A 19,875-nucleotide genomic window follows, 5' to 3' on the forward strand; every position below is an offset into this window, starting at 1 on the left:
GTGTTCTGAAGGCATCCTGTGGTGCTCTCAAGCTAACAGGCGCTTCATCCTTCCTTCCAGGTATGTGTTCTAGACCTGCGAAAGTAAACCCTAAATATTATAGAGAAAAGAAGAATTGTAACGGACCAGCAGTGAATGTGTGGGGTTGCAGCACTCCTCCACCCGTCAGCTCCGAAACAGTACGAATGCAGACGGTGTTAGAGTGTGCTTTGACGCCAGCTCGTCCCTGGCCACGGGAGTCTGTGATATCTTTTCGTAATCTTCATCCAGAAGTTTAAAAACCAAGCAAATCCAAGAGCATACACACGGTCATATCAAGGAGGGGGAAGGGTCTTGGCCTAGGACTTTCCGCCGGGGAAGGATGAAGCCACCCGTGGCTACTTCCATCCACCACAGGCTCTGATGGCCGAACGGGGGGAAAGTGCCAGAAAACAAGAAAAGAAAAGGAAAATGCTGTGATAAACCAAAAGGGGAGAGCGCACCTCCGCCTTGTGCTGACCCCGCCCCCCATAATTTGGACGCTACAGTTGCTCTGGCAAAGGATGTTCAAAGACCAGTGTGTGCCCATGAGACGCGCAACTTGGTAATCCCAACGCTTCTGTTCTCTAGGACCTTCTTTGTTCAGTGGTGTTTCTCTCCGCTGGAATTCTGTCTCCCGTGGGCTTTGGGTTGAGATGGAAGCTGTGTGGGGTTTGCTGTGTCCCGCCCCCCGGTGCCATTTCCCTTGGTCTGGTGTGGTCTTGCTCTTCATGACACCCGTGGTACATGTGGCCACGTGGACATGACGACAGGCATGGGCGGACAGCTTTCTCCCCCGCTGGCCCCTCCGCCCGCCCCCTCCGCTCACACTCTTTTCTGTCCTTTCTCTTAGTTGCTTCACATCTGAGGTCACAAGGGCACTTTCAGCGCATCAATTAAGTGCTTTATGTAAGAAAGCAGGGAGGGGGACTTTTTACAGGAGAAAAAGAAAATGACTTATAGAAGAAAGAGCCTGGAGTATTTTTGAAAAAAAATATTTTTATTTTAAAACGATTTTACAATCCCAAAATGGCCATCAGACACAGAGAGCTTTGTGTGATGCATATTTTAAAAACAAAGACGTTTAAGAAGACACAGGCAGAGTTGGAGGTAGCCTGGCCTTTCCCTCCTGCGGCATGGAAGGTGGCAGCAGGCTAGGGGGAAGTGGCCGTCCCCAGCGACAGACAGCGTGGTCCCCTCACACATCTTTCTCGGCAGTACCCGTCACCAAGAACACGCCCAGTGAGCCCCTGCGGGACTCCCCTGAAGATGAGTTCTTCCATAGGTACAGCGTCACCCACCACTTCCGCTGGCTTTATCGTTTTTTCTCTCACCGGAAACAGGGAGATTTTTTTTTTTTAATGATGAATCTTTTTACTATTTTGTAAAAATTAAACATAGCTCTGTGTCCCTGGGACAGTTTGCTTTCACTGTGTCTAGTGACCTCTGTACGCTTGTCATTACAAGTGTGGCCCTGGCCCTAGCAATGGCTGAGCAGACTGGAAGCCAGGCCCCTTCCTGAGAGCTGAGGGAGGGCCCTGGCCATGGCCAGTGGCGGTGGACGGCGCTCTTCATCTGAGGCAGAGTGTTATTCAGAGAGTGTCCGTCCACAGAGCTGGAAGTGGCCATCTGCAAAGGGCGAGATCCTCCCCCAGACCAGGATGTACAGGACCAGCCACACGAGCCACTGAATGCTGGGTCACACCACTGGAAGTGACTGGACCCCAAGCAGACCAGCGAGGGCCGTGTTTACCTAAACACTCAACATAGAAAGCCAACGTTCTCCGAAGTCGCCGGTGGCAGGAGTCCTCACTCCGAGCATGCATCAGCTTTGAGATGCAGGCCATCCAGACAGGCACCACCTGCAGCACTCCCTAAATCAAAACACGTTCATCTCCACTGAGCATCTGCTGTCAAACATCAGCCCATTGTCGGGATATGGCCTGTGTGGATTTGCCATGGGGTGGGGATGGGGATGGCCGATAAGGGATTCCAGAGCCAGGGTCTCACTGAGGTGCTGGCCTAGGCCTGCACCCAGGGCTGTGAGCCCTGGCAGACAGGCTCTTCCCTGCACGAAACAGACCACTCATATACCCTGCTGTCCATCAGCATAGCAGAGCATGGGCCAGACAGGGACCAAGCCAGGGAATGCTGCTGGTCACACCCCGGAAGTCCATCCTGCTCTCAGCAAAATGATGCAGCTGCAGGCTGTGTCCGGAGCTGCCACGTTTGCACTCTGCTGGTCACCTGGCCCCCAGAGCCAGCACGGTCAGCTTCGTGGTCTAGGTCCCTGCATGTCTCCTTTCCAGGCATCATCTCTGGCTCTTAAGTGTGAGGGATGCTTCAGTCTTAGTGACCAAGAGTAACCTTGAAAGCAGGCATATGTGACCACGAGCCTCGCCCAGCACACGCCTGGGAAAGGGAGGCTGCCCCACAGGGGACCAGAAGGACCACAGGGACATTACAGGGTCAGCTCTCCGACCCTGCACAACACTGTTGCCGTAGGACTTGACCTTTTGTTCTGTCTTTCTCAACATCGATCACGGAGCCAGGTCAAGTGCCCTTTGTCCAATGTAAGGATCTGCTTCATTCCTTGTTAAGTTTTTTCTTTTTTAACCTCTCGTTCCACCTTCTTTTTTTTTTAATTGTTTCTTGTCAAATGCAGAAATGTTTCTTCTGCCACTCGCTGAAGTTTTGAATTCTGGCTTCTGCAGTTTTTATTGTCTGTGTCAGACATACAGCCAGATGTGGTCCTCTGTCAGCATTTTCCAGATTCTGTTCAACACCATCAACCCAGCGCCCTGTTTTGTTCTGTACCCCCACCCCCACTCATCCCTCACACTCTTGGAGAAAAAAAAATCACCTTGTGTGTCATAGTTCATTTGTTTCCAGAGAGAATCAACAGATCATATTCAGTGTCTTGAATAAATTGCTCTATTTTGATATTAGAGAACTTGGTGGCTGTGTTTTTTGCTTTGATTCTGTAATTCCTGGGCCCCCATCGACACTGGTGACGTGACAGATGAAGGTGATGAAGACAATTCTGCATTTTCTCACAGCGAAAATAACCAGAGTGCCTCAGTGCGGGATTGCTCTGCTACACAGGGAAAGGGGAGCGGATGCCATGAGTGACAGTGTCATTAGAGGCCCAGCGCCGTCAGTCCAGAGGAAGGCACAGGTACTTATGGATGGGTGTGTGGCCCTGGAGAGCGACAGGACCAGTTGGATCCCCGCCATTAGGTTCCAACTCAGGGACGTATACACAGACTAGAACGGAAGGGGCCGCATCCTAGCTGCAGTGTCCCTGGCTTATCTCGAGCTAATATCAGAGTCAGGCACATTCCTGTAGCCAGGGTGCAGTTGTAAAGCTTCGTCCTGATGCTTTTGTCTTTTTGTTTCTTTGAGGGCACCTGCACAAGACAAACCAACCAGGGTTATTCTGCCGCAGGCGTGCTAGTCACGACCCAGGATGGCTGCAGTTGGGACAGGTTGGATCCACACAGATGTGCACAGTGGGCCCTGGCTATTCTAGGTCATTACCTACAGGGAGCCTGGACTTCAGTATATCCCCTTTTGTCTCTTACTTCATTTTTTTGTTTTTGTTGTTTTGGTACCAGGGATCAAACTCTGGTCCTTGCACTTGCGAGGCAGGCACGATGCCACTGAGCTAAATCCTCAGCCTTTGTTTTTTAAAAGGCAGAGCAAATGTATTTTTGCTTGTTAGCAGGTTGATGTGCTGAGAGCTTGAGATCAAGGATCAGCCCTGAGTAAAGTGAATAACTCAGGTTCTTCGTGGGACACACATAACTTGGGACACTGAATTGTGCACAGTGCAAACCAACACATGGCAAAGGCTCTACATGTTTGCCCAGTGCCCAACCCTACCACAATTCCACTTCCACCATGTTAATGCATTGCTGTGTACCTTGGCCTTCTGTGAGCTAATGTGGATTGAGAAGGGACAGGTGGGTCAGCGAGGGCCTTCTCGCTTGGTCGAAGGCTTTACCAAGCTTCTCCGTTTCTCATATTAGGACAGAAAGGGGCTGGGGTCCATCCCCGGCTCCGTGGATGACTGCCTGGGAAGTGTCCAGGAATACCTGCCTGCAGGCTTTACCTGTGTATTGCTCAGGCTCCAAGAGGGGCCAAATCACAAACATTGCGAGTCACTGAATGACAGACATCCTGAGAAGCGCTTCATCGGCCGATGTGTCATGTGATCATCAGAGCTTGCACAAACCTAGATGGTCTCGCCTACTGCACACCTCGGCTGTATGGGGGCCAGGATGTATATATACAGGTGCCATGCCTGTCTGGCAAGCACAAGGTCCTGAGTTCAATCCCTGGTACTGAAGGACAAAAACACCTAGGCTGCATAGGAGAGACAGACAGAAGGGAAGGAGACAGGGAAAGGAGAAAGAAAGGGAGGGAGGAACACAAAGAATAGGCTGTTGCTCTTGGGAGCCATGGTGAAGGAAACAAAATGAAATCATGCACAAGAGAAAATGATGCCACTGAGAGACACACAACACCCAGGATGTGTGAGGCTGACATGTGTCTTGAACTGGCGACTTCAGACTGTGGTACACGAGCAGCAGGAGAATAGGAGAAAACCTGTTCCTGCCGTCTGTGGGCCTGCTTTTTGGGCTTTTTGTTTTCTTACCCCCTACTAAGTTGGCCACAAATTACCAGGTGGCAAATTTGGGCTGAAGTTTTGAGCGCCCCAAGCCTACTACAGAAGCCACAGAAAGCGGGGGTGGAATCTTATGCAGGAGGAAGGCCAAAAGCAGAACTAAGCAGAGTGGCCAGCACACAGAAGAGTGGCTGTGACGTGGATCTGGTGGCCATGGCCACGATGCAGGCCACGTGTGGCTTTGTATGGATTTCTGTCCATTGTGGAGGGAGCTTATGGCCCCCGATTGCTGTGCCTGCCTGTGTCTCATGCAGCTCTGTGTGCACCCATGCATGCTGTCCGCTGATTACAAAGGATTGGTTCCCACTGCTGAAATGCCAGGCGCCACCTTGCAGAGTGGGTGAGACAGGAGGTAGAGGGTGGACCAATGCCCTCGGTTGACTCTGGATTTGACTGGATAGATTTTCCCACTCCAGGTGCTATGTGTCATCCACAGCAAGGAAAGTGAGGCCAGAACATGCAGTTCCATTAAGGAATAGGATCAGGAGGGCCAAGGATGAGTAGGGGACCACATGGAGAATGGGATGTGGAAGGCTGATCTGGTGGTGCACGCCTGTCATCCTAGCACTCAGGAGTCTGAGGCGGGAGGATCATCAGGAGTTCCAGGCCAGCCTGAGCTACACAGTTGAATTCAAGGCAAGACTGGACTACATCAGTGAGACCTTGGCTCAAAAAGCAAACAAAAGGGCCAGGGATTTAGCTCAGTGGTTTCACTGCCTGCTGTGCAAGCAGCAAGAGCCCGAGTTCGATCCCTTGTACCCCCAAAAAACAAACAAATAAACAAAACCTTTGGTAATGAATAGAGCTATCCTTGAGCAAAGAGCTGTAGACATGCACAGGAAAATGGCTGGGTAGATGCACCCTCTTATAAGCACAGGACTGTAGATAACAGTGATAACTTCCTGTGAGATTAGGGAATGCAGCCAAAGAAGTTTGCTATCACGATGAATAAACTGACTGTTAAACCAGCTGGTCAATTACAGCCTAACAGATACTGGGGCACAGGCTCACCTGCCCCAGCCAGCCTCCCCCCTGCCCCTGCCTCCTCCTCCACGACCAGTCCAGACCCCTGGCTGTAGGGCACACCCCCCTCCCACTGCAAGGATGTCCCTCCCGAGGTTACCCCCAGTCGCCATGCCTGTCACCTCTCACTTGGGATCACTCCCCCTGTCCTCAACATAATGCTAGCATCGTTTTTTTCCTATACTAGGGATTGAACCCAGGACCTGTGCACTGAGCTACATATCTAGCCCTTTTTTATTTGAAGGCAGGGTCTCACCAAGTTGATAAATTGCCCAGGCTGGGCTTGCCCTTGGCGACCCTCCTGCCTCAGCCTCCCAGGGTACAGGGATTACAGGTGTACAGCACCGTGCCCGGTTTAGGATCTGCTATCTGTAAAGCAAGAACAGCAGAACAATACACAGAGATCCCCCTGTCGTCTCCAGCCTCACAGGAAAATGGCTCAAAGCCCAGGCCGGCCAGCTGGCGTTAATCACCGGTGTTTGCCAAAGCACTGCCTCCTCGTTTCCTGGATTCCCCAGCATCACAGCTCTGATGTCCCTTTCTGTCCACAATGCCTTGGTCTGCTGCTGGGCCTTGAGGAGGTGTCTGTCCACCCGCACCCCTGCCCATACGCATCAGAGCCACCATGCCACGAGCATCAGCTGGAGGCCTGATCCCCAAGCAGGCAATGGTTTTAACTGAACATAAATAGACTGGGGTTCTTATTTGCAAGCTTCAGAACCTGACAGGCAACCGCAGCCAGAAAGAATGCAGAGGGACATCGGGTAGCTCTGAGGCCCTGGAGAAGCAGGTTAGAGGCCACGCCGACAGACACAGCCAAGATCAGCTACAGGGCCGGTTCTTGAAGACCATGGACAGGCAGTGCTGCCCACGCCCTGACACTGGTCAATACCCACCCCTCGAAGCCAACTCCAGGCCACTGCCCAGAGCAGACCTGTCAGCTGCCAGCATCCTTTACAGAGGGGACCACAGCCGGGTCCCTTGGGCACCAGCTCATGACTCCGGCTTGACAGACCTGTCTGACTGGCTTGGCCCAACCCCTGCCTGGCTCTAGCTGCAAGGGAGGCTGGCAACAGCAGCAGCTCATCCCTGCTTCCAGAATGAATCCTCCTAGAGGAGGGGCCTCCGAGGCTGGGGGCAGAAAGAGCATTGCTACCATGCTTAGAAATGGTTGCCAGCCTCATGTGGCGATGCACACCTCTAGTCCCTGTTACAGGGGAGGATGAGGCGGGAGGGTCACAGGCTTGAATCTTGCCTGAGCAATTTAGTCAGACCCTGTCTCAAAAATGAAACAGGGCTGGGGGATGTGGCATGCCCAGAGCCCTGGGCTCCTCTCCCCATGGTCTGTTCCACCCTGGAAGAGGTGGCGGCTCCTACCCAGGGCCCTGGGACAGCCTGCCGCAAAGTGTCCCCCAAATCCACCTGCAGCTTTTGACTCCAAAGGACAAGCCAGAGCTTCCTGGAAAGCTTTCCAGGAATAAAAGGGAGGGAGTGGTCACAGGGTGGAGGTGCACCTCACCTTTCCACACACACACCTGGGTGGCCCAAGGCCCAAAGCACACTGCAACATTTCTGCAAAGACGATGACAAAGAAAAGCTATATATGGAAGCTGGTGCACAGAGACAGACAACAGATGATCTCAGGGACCCGAGCTGGGCTGGCTTCTGTGGGGGTGCAGATGCCGAGGGACCCAAGTGGTGCCCCCTGCAGGGAGCGAGAGGCACAGCTCCTCCATGCTGGGCCTCCCCGCCTCCCAGGGGAGCGTTTGTTCCACAGGGACAGAATCCAAGTCAACCCAGAGCAATGATGGTGACTTTATTTAACTGCTTCTCCAAGGACATGGATCTTGCCCTGAATGTTACACCAGCCTCAGAAAAGCTGGCGAGGGGCAGAGAAGGGATTCTCATTGTCACAGGCCTGCTCCTGGTCCTTCCTGCCACTGAAAGGAGGAGCATCAGGAAGAAGCTGGAGTATGGTGACAGAGGGGCACAGGTGAATGCTGACCTTGGCAGCCTGGGATGGAAAGCCAAGGACACTAAAGATTCAGACGAAAGAGTCTGAGGGAGATGGGTCTGGAGCCCATCATACACACTCACAGGTCCCATGGGCTTGGGGGACAGCATCCAGGGCATTTCTCCTGGGGGACCCACTTGTAGTGTGGATTTCAATGGTGCTGGCATCAGAACCTGCAGGGGAGGAGAAAGAAGGCTGAGGGGGCCTCTGGCCAACCCAGAAAACTCTCCGTGGGCGTGGTGGTGCACACCTGGAATCCCAGCACTCGGGAGGCTGAGGCTGGAGGATCACCACAAGTTCGAGGCCAGCCTGGGCTGCACAGTGAGTTCAAGGCCAGCATGAATGACACAGCGAGACCGTGTCTCTCAAAAACACAAAACAGGCAAATGCTGTCACTTCTCAGCAACACACTGAGATTCTCCTAGAACAGCTCTGGTTCAAGGCCTAGCTCTATGTCATCCACAGTGTACTCTGATCCAGCTCTTATTAAACCTTTCCCAGGGTTGGGCACAATCCCACAGCTCAACTAGAGAGAAGGGTCACAGGGCCGCTGTGGAACCCAGGATGGCTGACTGCAGAGGTCTCGCAGCCTGAGGACACGAGCCACCTGAGCCAGGGCAGAGCGCTCTCCGGTGACCGCTGGCCACAGGAAGGAGGCTGCCGGTCTCAGCCCCTGGCTCTGCCCACGGGAAGTATGAGGATCAGAAAGCCACCGAGGGCCAGGAAACACCAGGCGTAGCCAGGAGGTGTTTACCAAGCCAGCTTCTGTGCTGTGGACAGAAAGTGCCACCCAGGATGCAACCACAAGGTGATGCATGACACAGAACATGCGTGTCAGAATCTGTGCATTTCTCAGGCACAGGGCTCAGGGCAGTTTCCCCTTTTCCCCCATCCTCCTTCTGCAACACAGAGGCTCACAAACACACGCATGCACAACCCGCACAACCGCTGAGGTGGGAAAAGTGCAGGCAGTCAGCAAGACAAAGCAACTCATCCCGCTCAGCAAGAGAAGCCCCACAGGGTGCTTCCCTCATACCGGTAACACCTGTTCCTCCACTATAGTGGGATCCTTGGGGACAAGTAGCAGAACTGCTCTTCTGTCCTGCAAACAACCCGGAGCACCGGCTCTATTCTGGGCTATATGCCGGGTGTGGGAGGAACCCAGACTGGGAGGCGCAAAGAAGGTCCTCTTCCAAGTGACTTTCCCAGGGGCCAGGGATTTAGCTCAGTGGATCCAACACCTGCCTTGCAAGTGCAAGGTCCTGAATTCAATCCCGAGTACCAAAAAAAAAAAAAATACTCAAAGTGACCTTCCCTTCACAAATCTCCCACTCCCCTCCTCTGATGGTCACCACTGACCATCAAAGCCACCTGTGTCCCTCTCTCCTTGCCCACAGCCACCAGGCACACTGACCCCTCCAGCTTGGTCCTGCCCCAGGGCCTTTGCACATCTCTTTATTCAGCCTATAAGGCTCTCTTCCAGATTTTCCCATGGCTCAGTCCTACTCTTCATGTATCACCTCATCCTCGGAGAAACACTGGGGTCACCATGCTGAAACCATGCATCTACCCATCTCCCCAGCAGATTTTTCTTCTTTATGACTGGATACAGGCAAGTGCCTGTCAGAGTCAGGTCACTCACGAGGGTGCAGAAAGCTTTCTTTGCAGAGCTACCAGGCACCAGCCAGGAAGACTCCTCGAAGGGACATTTCTGGTTCCACAGAGCATTCCTGCCATGGGGGCTGGGGCTCTTCAAAAAGACTCAGTTCTCACAGGGTCCTCACTGTTCTGAGGACAGCCTGGGCTTGCTGCGGTCCGGGGACCACGTGGTGGCTTGCATTCTCAGTCTGGGCTCAGGACACTGCTGCACGACCTCACACTTCAGCACCCGCTTGGGTCCTTCCTGTGGCCGGTGCCTGGGGCTCCACGGGGGACCTCAGGCAGGAGGCAAAGCCAGCCCCATCTGTCCTGAGGGAGAGGGAGGGCACCAGGGTCTCCACGGGGTTTCTCCTCTGGCCTCAAGGTCTCCCTGAGCCTCTCACTACCTAACCTAAGAGGGAAGGAAGCCTTCCCTGGTTCACTCCTCGGATGAGACTTGCAGCCCGGGAAAGCTCTTAGGACCCTCCCAGCCCCACAATGACCTGCCTGTGCTTTAGGTGTCTCCTGAGCCTTCATTTCTTGGATGCCTTCAACCTCCAAAGCCTTGACCGTAGAACCAAAGCCCCCTCCAGCGGACACCGTGCTCCGCCCAACTGCATTGAAAGGTGATAAACTGGGTCAGCCCCACCTGACAGAGCCTGAGGCCTGGGCTGTGTTCTAGCCCAGACTCCCCCACTTCTCCCTGTCAGCAGTGGAGTGAACCAACAGGGCGCCTCTTAAACCTCCAGAGAAAGGAATGGAGCCCTGGGCCTTGCACAGCCCATGACAGCAGCCCACCACTGAGCATGGGTGTTTGCCCTCCTGAAAGAAGTGCCCTAGGAATTCATTTAGCTTTGGAAAGATTTTTTTTTTTAATTCCATATATCAACAGGTTTCTGTTGCAGGAAGTTATTTTAAAACTCAAGTACACACAGACAAGGCTACAGCACCCACTTAATCTTTCAGCTTTGTTTCTGAAAAGTGGAAAAGAATTAGGGGAGGCAAGGGGGATTTTGTGTGTGTGTGTGCGTATTGTGTTTTTTATCGCTGGGGACTGAACTCAGGGCCTTCACTCCGAGCAACATCCCCACCCCACCCTCTTTTTTTCTTTCTGACAGGATCTTGCCAAATCACTAAACTGCGTGGACTGCGCTAGAAACTGTGGTCCTCCTGCCTCAGCCTCCCACAATGCTGAGATGACAGGCACGCACCACCACGCCTACTGAAAGAGAAATGGAACATAGGAGAGAAAGGGAATGGTGTGAGAGAGAACAGAGATTGTAACAGAGAACGGAAAATTGTACGAAAGCATGAGAATTCTAGGGAAACAGAGTCGCGGCAGAGAAAAAATTTGGGGACAGCCACGGAGAAGGGTGAATGTGGGAGACAACAAATACGTGGAACTGTGGGGAAATGTGAATGAGAATGGGGAACTATGGGAGAAGGAGTGAGCGCAAGGAATTGTGGGAGAGGGAACGTGGTCAGATTAGAAGAGTGCAGAAATGCTCGTTCTGGGGAGACCAAGGCACTGAGACAGAAAGAGAAAGGAGAAAAGGAGAATTTGCAGGAGTGAGAGGATGGGGTCGAGAAGTGAAAATCTCTGACGAGAAAGGCTAGAGATGCATGAGAATGGAGAAATACGGAAGAGGATGGGGGAGGGTGTGAACAAATGGAAACGTCCGGGAGAGCAAGAAATAGGGGACACGACAGAATTGCAGGGGGGACACGGAACTGCCATCCTTTTCCAGGGTCCAGCAAAAACCAGGAATTGTGGGAGACATCAGAGAAGCGGAGAAGAAAGGAATGGGACAGAACCAAGGAACTGTGGAAAGGAGGGGTGGCAGCAGATAGGGAATCTCAGGAGCAGAGGACTGGTCACTGCCAGGCCTAAGGGTGAAGTGCTGATTGAGCTTCTGGCTGGTGTTCGGAGACAGACCTCCCTATCCCAACAGTCACAGCTGAGGTCATAGTGATCCATGAGGCTGTGGCGTCTCCATAGCAAGGAAGCACTGCAGCTGAGCACTGAGGACTCTGTGCAGCCATTCTCTGAGATGGCATGACAGCGAGGTAAACCAGGTGGCTCGTTAGCTAGGACCTGCAGATAGCACAGGTGGCTTGCTAACTGCGACCAACCGGTCCTTCAGGAGCATACAGTCACTCCCTTCACAGCCGGGCTCATTCACGCATGGTGTCTACAGCTGCGTTCACGCCCCCTTGCTCTGTTGTAGAAACTGACCGATCCAGAGCTCCAGGTCTGAGCCAGGACAGAGCTAAGATCAGGGGATCGTTAGCCAGGAGACAGCTAGAGATCAGCTCCCGGCCCCCCAAGTAAGAAACTATGGCTCACTATTCCTTCTCGCTCTTTGCATACTATTCTTTCATCCCCTGCTGTCCCCTCATCAGGCAACCGGGTGTTCCCCGGTGACTGGTCAGGCTGACGACAACCGGTCAGGATATCAACAGGACAGTGAAACATAAAAAAATAATAAAAATTTAAAGGAAAAATAAGGAGGGGGTAAAAAAGAAGCTACATGAACAGCTTCCCTGTTTGGATCTTAATATTCACTTTTTCTAAAGACTCCTTGTGAAAATATCCATCCTTTGTGTGGCAGACCAGGCAAGAGCTTGCTGGAAAGGATGAAAATAAGGAAGGATTTGTAGGGAAATGGATGCACCTCAAGACCATTATGTTAAGTGAAATAAATCAGACACACAAGCTTAAATATGTCATGGTTTCTCTTATGTGAGAAACCCAAAATATAAGTAAAGAGCAAACTAAAAGGTGGATAATAGGAAATACGGAGGTAGATCTTCTGCAAAAGGAAAGAGGACTGAGATGGAGGGAGGGCTGGAGGGGAGGGGATGAAAAAGAATTAAGATGTGTTATGTACATGTGCCGACTCCCCCCAAGGAATGTCATCGTTATGTACTGCAAAAGTGAACAAAAAAATACAAATTGAAAAAAGATTATGAAAACAATTTAAAAAATACAGAAGGCCTGACTGATGCAGCTTGTCCACGGTGATTGTGGTGGGGCCCAGGGCAGATCTGAGTCATTTGTTGTTGTTGTTATCTGTAATGTTTTATTTGACTCTCCAAGATGGGTTCAGTCACTGGAAACTACCAGGACTCCAGTACAAAAAAGCCAAGTAATTCCAGATGACGTTTTCTGGCTCATTCCTCAAGTGGTATCAGTAACTGCTCTTGCTAACAGCAGTTCTGAATGGTGAGTTATTTGTGGATGACATGATACTCTACATAGAAGGTCCCAAAAATGCTACCAAAGGCCTGGGGATTTAGCTCAGTGGGTCTGCTGCCTGCCTCGCAAGCACAAGAACCCAAATTCAGTCCCCAGTACCAAAAAAAGAAATTCAGCTTCCAAAAACACCACCAAAAGACTTCTAGATTTGATAACCAAATTCAGTAGCATAGCTGGATACAAAGTCAACACTCAAAAATCAATAACATTCCTGCACACAAATAACAAACTCACTAAGAGTTTCACAATAGCATCCTTTCACAGTAGCATCCTCAAAAATGAAATACCTGGGAATTGATCTAACAAAGGAAGTAAAAGATCACTACATTGAAAACTACAGTACTCTGAAAAAAGAGATCAAAGAGGATATCACATAATGGAAAGATATCCCCTGTTCTTGGGTAGGAAGAACCAATATAGTGAAAATGGCCATACTTCCAAAATTGTTATGCAGATTTAATGAAATCTCCTTCAAAGTTCCAATAGCATATCTCACAAAATTAGAAAAAACAGTCCTAAAATTCATTTGGAACCAGAAGAGACCTAGAATAGCAAAGGCAATTCTGGGCAACAAAGGCAAGCCAGGGCACATCACAATCTCTGACCTGAAATTATACTACAAAGCTACTGTGATTAAAAAAACAAAACAAAATAGCATGGTACTGCCAAAAGAACAGACCTAAGGATCAATGGAACAGACTAGACGATACAGAAACAACTCCAGATGCACTCCGCCACCTCATCTTTGACAAAGGAACCAAACACCCTCACTGGAAGACAGATAGCCTCTTTAATAAATGGTGCCGGAAAAACTGGCTTTCCACATGCTCAAGACTGAAACTAGACCCATATCTCTCACCACGCACTAACCTAAAATCAAAATGGATCAAAAATCTAAATATTAAAACAGAAACACTAAATTGGCTGGAAGAGAGAATAAGTAGAACGTTTGAGGACATGGGAGTAGGCAAAGACTTCATGAACAAAATCCAGACCTCACGGGAAATACTACAAAGAATTGACAACTGGGACCTCATCTTATTAAAAAGTTTTTGCATAGCAAGAGAAACCACCAACATAGTCAAGAGACAATCGTCAGCGTGGGAAAAAATTTTCACCAGCTGTCCCTCAAAGGATTACTATCTAGATTATATAAAAAACTAAAAAAAATCAATTCCCCCAAATTTAGAGATCCAATTCAAAAATGGGCATCTGAAATGAAAAGACACTTCTCAGATGAAGAAGTAGAAAAAGCAAATAAACATATGAAAAAATGTTCAACATCACTGGTCATTCAAGAGACGCAAATGAAAACAATGCTGAGATTCCACCTAACTCCAGAAAGAATGGCTGCTATCATGAAATCAACCAATAAGAAATGCTGGCGGGGCTGTGGGGAAAGAGGAACCCTGCTCCACTGCTGGTGGGAGTGTAGACTGGTGCAACCACTGTGGGAATCAGTGTGGAGATGCCTCAAAAAACTAAAACTAGGGCCTGGGGATTTAGCTCAGTGATTCCAGTGCCTGCCTTGCAAGTGCAAGGTCCTGAGTTTGATCCCCAGTACCAAAAAACAAAACAAAACAAAATTAAAGCTAAACTAGGTTCCATTTGACCCAGATATTCCCCTTCTTGGAATCTTTCCAAAATTATTAAAAGCATCATACCCACAGAGACATATGCACACCCACCATGTTCATGGCAGCACAGTTTGTAATGGCTAAATCTTGGAAACAGCCCAAATGCCCATCAACAAATGAGTAGATAAAGAAAATGTGGGTTTTTTATACAATGGAGTAATACACTGACATAAAGAAGGATGAGCTTTAGATATTTATAGTTAAATAGACGGACCTTGAGACCATATTCCTAAGTGAAATAAATCAGACACCCATGTTTAAATACTGCATTGTTTCTCTGGTGTGAGAAACTGAAAGTGTAAATAAGGACTAAAATGTATAATAGATAATGTGAAATAGGAAGAAAAGGGGCAAAGGGGAAGGGGAAGTAGGAGGGGGAGGGAGAAAGGAAGAAAGGGAGAAGAACAAAAAGTGGAACTAGAAGGAAAAAATGGAAACAAAGCTTTTGTACATAAAGAGGGGATTTTAGGGGAGGGGGAGAAGGGGGAAAAGATGTGGGATGTATCATGTACAGGTGCAAATTCCCTATGATGAGTGTTATCATTATCTATGCCTAAGATGTACCAATAAAGGTTTTGCTATAAATAAATAAATGAAACAAAACTCACCAAGGAACCCTAGGACAGAGGATTACGTTAGGAAAGATTTACGTCATAAGCTGCAAGCTCAATTCTATAAAACAAATTTTGCTATCAACTGGAACTATAAGGATACTTTAGTCAATTTAAGACTCTGAAATGGAAAAAAAAAAGAGGGGCCAGGGATGTAGCTCAGTGGCACTGCATCTGCCTGGCAAGCACAAAGCCCTGAGTCCAACCCCTGGTACAAAAAAAAAAGGCAAGATTCTGAAATCAAACTCTGAGGTGAAAGTTGTCATCTCCCAACTTGAACAGCTAATTTTTTCTCTTTTAATCTGACTGTACCCTATCAAGAAAACAGTTTGGAGGTGGGTTTTTTGCTTTTTTGTTGTGTTTTTTGAAGCAAGGTCTAAGTTGCCCAGCCTGGCCTTGAACTTGCCACCCTCCTGTCCAGCCTCCCCCGTAGCCGGGGTTACCCGTGTCTGCCACCAGGCCCCGCTGTAGGGCCACGTGAGAGCTCCGTGCGGCCAGTTGGCAGTTGCCCCTTCGGCCAAGGCAGCAGGAAGACATCATTTTGGAGCCCCACATTCCAATGAGCACACCCAGGTGAGTGCATGGCTGCGGGGAGTACTTACGGGACAACACAGTGGAGAATGCAGAATCTGTACCACAGATTTCCATATGCACTTTGGGATACAGCTGCCTGATGCCCCACGTTAGGGGTCCACAGAGCACTGTTAGAACGCTGCAGCGCTGTGAGCCCAGGAGAGAGGAGAGGAGCCAGCGGGAGCGCATGTTTCTACACCTTGCATGCCCCAGGCAAGCTGGACAGATTCGAGGCACCTCTAACCTGAGGGAATCTGATGCTAACATCCACGGCCTCTCAGCAAATGTGTCCAAGTGACAACTTACCACATATTCAAAATCCCATCCAGCCAAACTGGGAACCAGTTATGCATACAGGCTGCAGTGCTTAATAACTAAGCAAAGGCGCCGTTAAAATATGAAAAGGGGAGGTGAGAGGTGAAATGTAAAACCCCCCATTTACACCCGTGTTTGCTAAAAGATTTCTAAGGAGCCAGGAGGATCTCAAATTTGCCTGCTCAATTTGCAGGCCGTCTCAAAGAAGGATGGGGACACAGCTCAGTGCAAAGGCCCTGGGTTCAATTCTAGTACCACACACACCACACGCACACGCATACGCACACACACAGGCATGCATGCATGCACGGGATCTCCCAGGGAGCACTGCAGCTACCTTCAGACAGCACGTTCAGGGCCTCGTCTGAAGTGTGCTCCTCGACGTTCACTACCTTCCCGGAAGCCGGCCTCTCACCGGGCACACAGGAGCTCTTGGGCGGCTGGCAGGCCCCCTCGGAAACCGAGGTGGTCATGGATTCCCACTGGATCAACGTCTTAGGGGACTGAAAGTCCAGGCAGCACCCTGTCCAGCCATAGAAGGCCAGGGCCAAGAGAAATCCTTGTGCTGGGTTCAGTATGCCCTGGGCGGGAGAAAGGCAGAGACACAGGGCGGTCAGGTCAGGGGAGCTGGAAGGATGCAGGCCACTCCCCATGGCCCAGGGCCGGCCTCCTTTGCACAGGCTGATGACCTGGTAGTTTGAGGAGGACAATGACGGGCTGCAGTGGGTCTTCAAGGGGCCTAGAGAGAAAGCGGTGGGCAGAGGGAAGGGAGACAGAGGGAAGGCAAGAGGCAGGGGAGGGACAGAGGAGGAGAAAGCTGGAGGGTGCTGGCAACAGGAGGAGATGAACAGCAAGGGAAGGAACATGGGGGGAGGAACTCAAGCCTCGAGAACAATGGGCCAGCTGCGCCTCCTGTGCCTTCTACCGGTCACTAGGGGCCTGGACCAACATCCCTCCACGTGTGTGGGACAAGCAGGGAAGCTCACCGAGGAACCGCGCGGGGCTCCAAGGCGAGGCACAGAGACCCGAGGGGCAGGGGGGACAGTTGAGCTGGACCATCAAGCTGATGAGCTAGACTGCCGAGAGCACTGCGGGGGGCCTGCTCCTGGGTGTGCCTGGGTGAGCCTGGAGTCTCTGTCTGGTCCCCGGTTGGTTCCTTCCTCTCTGGCGCTGTTCCCCTGCTCTGCTTCCTGGCCTCCACGAGCTGGGCTGCTCCATCGTGCCCTTCCTCCACGACGTTCCTGCCTGGGAGCCGGCTGGCCACGGACTGAATCCCCTGAACCAGGAGCCAAGTTAAACCGCTTCCTTTGAGTTTCAGATATCAGGTATTTTGTCCAGGAATAGGAAAGCTGAGAGACACACCTCACGAACCTGATTTTCTTCAAGTCGGAAGCAACACCATACTAAGACTGTATGACCGAGCGTGTGCCTTTCAACCAACAGCTCGCTATAGCCATGATGGAATGGAGACCCTGAGAGATGTCCCCTTATTATAATTTCATGGTTTTCCACCCAGTCCTACAGTATTTTATGTAGTAATAATCTAAATTTATCTGTTACTTTTCCCACTTAATAATACAGTTCATCATTGTCATTTTTAACCTCTGGGTAATGTTCCTTCAAGAGGAAGGCCAGGGCCAGGGATTTAGCTCAGTGGTTCGGCTGCCTGCCTCGCAAGTGCAAGGTCCCGAGTTTGATCCCCAGTACCACACACATGAAAAAAGAGGAAGGCCAGGAACTGGGGGTACATCCCAATCGTGCAGCATTCGCTTCACTCGTGCAAGGTCCCGGGTCCCATGCCCAACACCACTCCCTCAAAAAAGACTAAAGACTGTGAATGGTAGAACTCTCCCCCCTGCTTTTCTAAATATTCTTTTTCTGTGTGTGTGGATTGTCTTTATCTTCATCCTCATCCCTTTCCCTTTCTCATGGTCAGAAATATCCTTGCAAGATAAAACCTCTGAGCTGGGCATGGTGGTGCACATCTACAATCCCTGCTACTTGGGAGGCTGAGGCACAGGCTGAAAGGTCGAATCCCACCTGGACAACTCAGCCGCTCTGTCTCACAATAAAAAAGCAAAAAGGGGATGGGGATGGAGCTCAGTGGTAGAGCACTCGACAGGCCTCAGTGAAGCCACGGATTCCATCCCCAGTGTGTTAGTTACTTTTCTCATCACTGAGACAAAATACCCGACACCCCCAGTTAGAGGGGAGGTGTTTATTTGGCTCACAATTCATAGATTTCAGTGCATAATGGACTGGCTCCAAGGCAGAGTGGCACATGGCAGAGGGGCGTCTCAGAGGAGAAACAGTTCCCAGCACCCACATCGCAGCAAAAGCAACAAGGGGCCTTAACAGGGTCTTTCTGCCCCCTTTATCCCATCCAGACTACTGGGGCTAGGGCGGTGCCAAACCAATGGCTTTGGTGTCCTGGTTTAGTAATCACACGCCCTTAATCCAGCATCACATATTCCAGATTCAGCCACCTCTGGAAAAGACTGCATGAGGCTTTGGGGGACATCTAGACACAAGCCAGAGAACCAGCCCACAAAAAGAGGACGGGCGGGGAGGGGAAAAGATAGATTTAAACGAGAGTGGCCTACCATAATAAACCACGTAGTCTTGGCTGCGTTTCTGATGCGTCTCAAAGACTCTCCGTTGATATCTGGTTGCATCTCAAGGTAGAATAAAAGGCTTTCATTGATGATATTGGGCAACCAACTGTTAAGAGAAAACGGGCCACAGGGGAAGAGAACATACAATAAAATTTCACTTCCAGGCTAAGGGTCAGGGAGTAGTTTGTCCCAGCCTGAAGCACCAACCCTCAGCGGAGACTGGACCACATGGGCTTGAGTAAATTTAATATGCTTTCTCAGCCGGGAGTGGCAGCACACATCCGTAGTCCCGGCACCTGGGAGGCTGAGGCAGGGAGCTTGCTGAGAGTTGGAAGCCAGCCTGGGCTCCACAGTGAGTTCAAGCCAGCCTGAATTCAAAACACAAAGAAACAAGGACAAAGACAAACTCTCTAGACATTCATGAATTCTGGGCTTGCTCCCCTGTTCTATGCGTGCTTCTTCGGCGGGCACCAAGCGAGGTCTGAAAAGCATCCCCTCCGGCCCCTTCCCTCTGGAGCCCCCAGGTCACACTTGGCAAACCAGGGTGGCAAGCTACTGCTATGCCCCTTCCCACTGCAAATCAAGAAGAAGAGGGAAAGTTACCAAGCAATTAAAACCAGCATGACTTTGAAAAACCGCCTCTGGGTCACGGCCCCTATCCGCCGCTCATTCTCTGTGTAAATGCCTTTTCTTCCTTTCAGTAAGGACGCCACTGTCAAGAACACAGGGGAGGATGTCAGGGTTCCTTACTCGTGTGGACCGAGGCACCAAGCAGGAAATCCTGGTGGATGCAGTCCCCGGCGAGGCAGGCGAGCGCCAGGCAAAGGAGTCCTGAGGCAGCCCCACAGCCTCCCACTTGGCGGGCGTCTCACTTCCGCGGCAATCTGAGCTTCAGGCTTATCTAGCACAGACAAGCCCTGCAGAACTATCCCTGTCCTCCTTACCCTGTGGCTCCCGATGTCAGCATCAGACACAACCACAGCACGTCTGTCATAACTAAGAAAACAACACCGACACAGTATGAACTAAACTCCTCATTTTATTTGGATTTTACTAGTTCGGGTACAATTTTTTATTGGGTTTTGTTTGTTTGGGTTTTTTTGCACTACCTGGGGATCGATCTCAGGACCTTGTGCTTTCGAGGCAGGCAGCAGCACCACTGAGCTAAATCCCTGGTCCCGTTTTTTTTTTTTTCGAGTCAGGGTCTCACTATGGAGCTCAGGCTGGCTTTGAATGCCCAGCAAGCCTCCCGTCTCTGCCTCCTGAGTGCTGGGATTACAGGGGTGCATCACCATGCTCAGCTTTAGCTACTATATTTCTGAAGGTTTGTTTTCTCTCTTATGAAAGAACACACACTTGTTATTTTAAAATACTGAAAAATGTAACATTTCTCCTTATAGACATGTTAGAATGCATTAAAACGTTTAGCAAAGGGCTGGGGATTTAGCTCAGTGGTTCCGCCACCTGCCTCGCAAGGGCAAG

General features: G+C 50.6%; 2 protein-coding genes across 9 annotated transcripts in view; one reads left to right on the forward strand and one right to left on the reverse strand.

Annotated features, from left to right (window-relative positions):
* Nucleotides 1-2,961, forward strand: part of Tbl1x (transducin beta like 1 X-linked) — a 210,516-nt gene extending 207,555 nt beyond the window's left edge. For all 4 annotated transcript variants that reach the window (XM_004867357.4, XM_013066478.3, XM_087209899.1 and 1 more), the window contains one exon: nucleotides 61-2,961. In XM_004867357.4, the coding sequence (XP_004867414.2) occupies nucleotides 61-87 (27 nt within the window). In that variant the 3' untranslated portion in view covers nucleotides 88-2,961. The remainder of the gene's footprint in view (nucleotides 1-60) is intronic.
* Gpr143 (G protein-coupled receptor 143) overlaps nucleotides 998-19,875 on the reverse strand; it is a 32,470-nt gene continuing 13,592 nt past the window's right edge. For 2 of the 5 annotated variants that reach the window (XM_087209901.1, XM_087209903.1), the window contains 5 exons: nucleotides 18,997-19,105; nucleotides 18,382-18,499; nucleotides 16,116-16,359; nucleotides 7,829-7,918; nucleotides 998-3,428 (listed from right to left, as the gene is read on the reverse strand). In XM_087209901.1, coding sequence (XP_087066027.1) covers nucleotides 3,328-3,428; nucleotides 7,829-7,918; nucleotides 16,116-16,359; nucleotides 18,382-18,499; nucleotides 18,997-19,105 — 662 coding nt within the window. In that variant the 3' untranslated portion in view covers nucleotides 998-3,327. Of the gene's footprint in view, nucleotides 3,429-5,987; nucleotides 6,101-7,828; nucleotides 7,919-16,115; nucleotides 16,360-16,764; nucleotides 17,055-18,381; nucleotides 18,500-18,996; nucleotides 19,106-19,875 lie in introns of those variants that run through there. The other 3 variants (XR_015450782.1, XM_087209902.1, XM_087209904.1) reach the window with 3 other exon arrangements.

This window comes from Heterocephalus glaber, unplaced genomic scaffold (genome assembly GCF_053883595.1).
Source record: "Heterocephalus glaber isolate CG9 unplaced genomic scaffold, H.glaber_assembly_v1.0 deba00001072, whole genome shotgun sequence".
NCBI lineage: Eukaryota > Metazoa > Chordata > Mammalia > Rodentia > Bathyergidae > Heterocephalus > Heterocephalus glaber.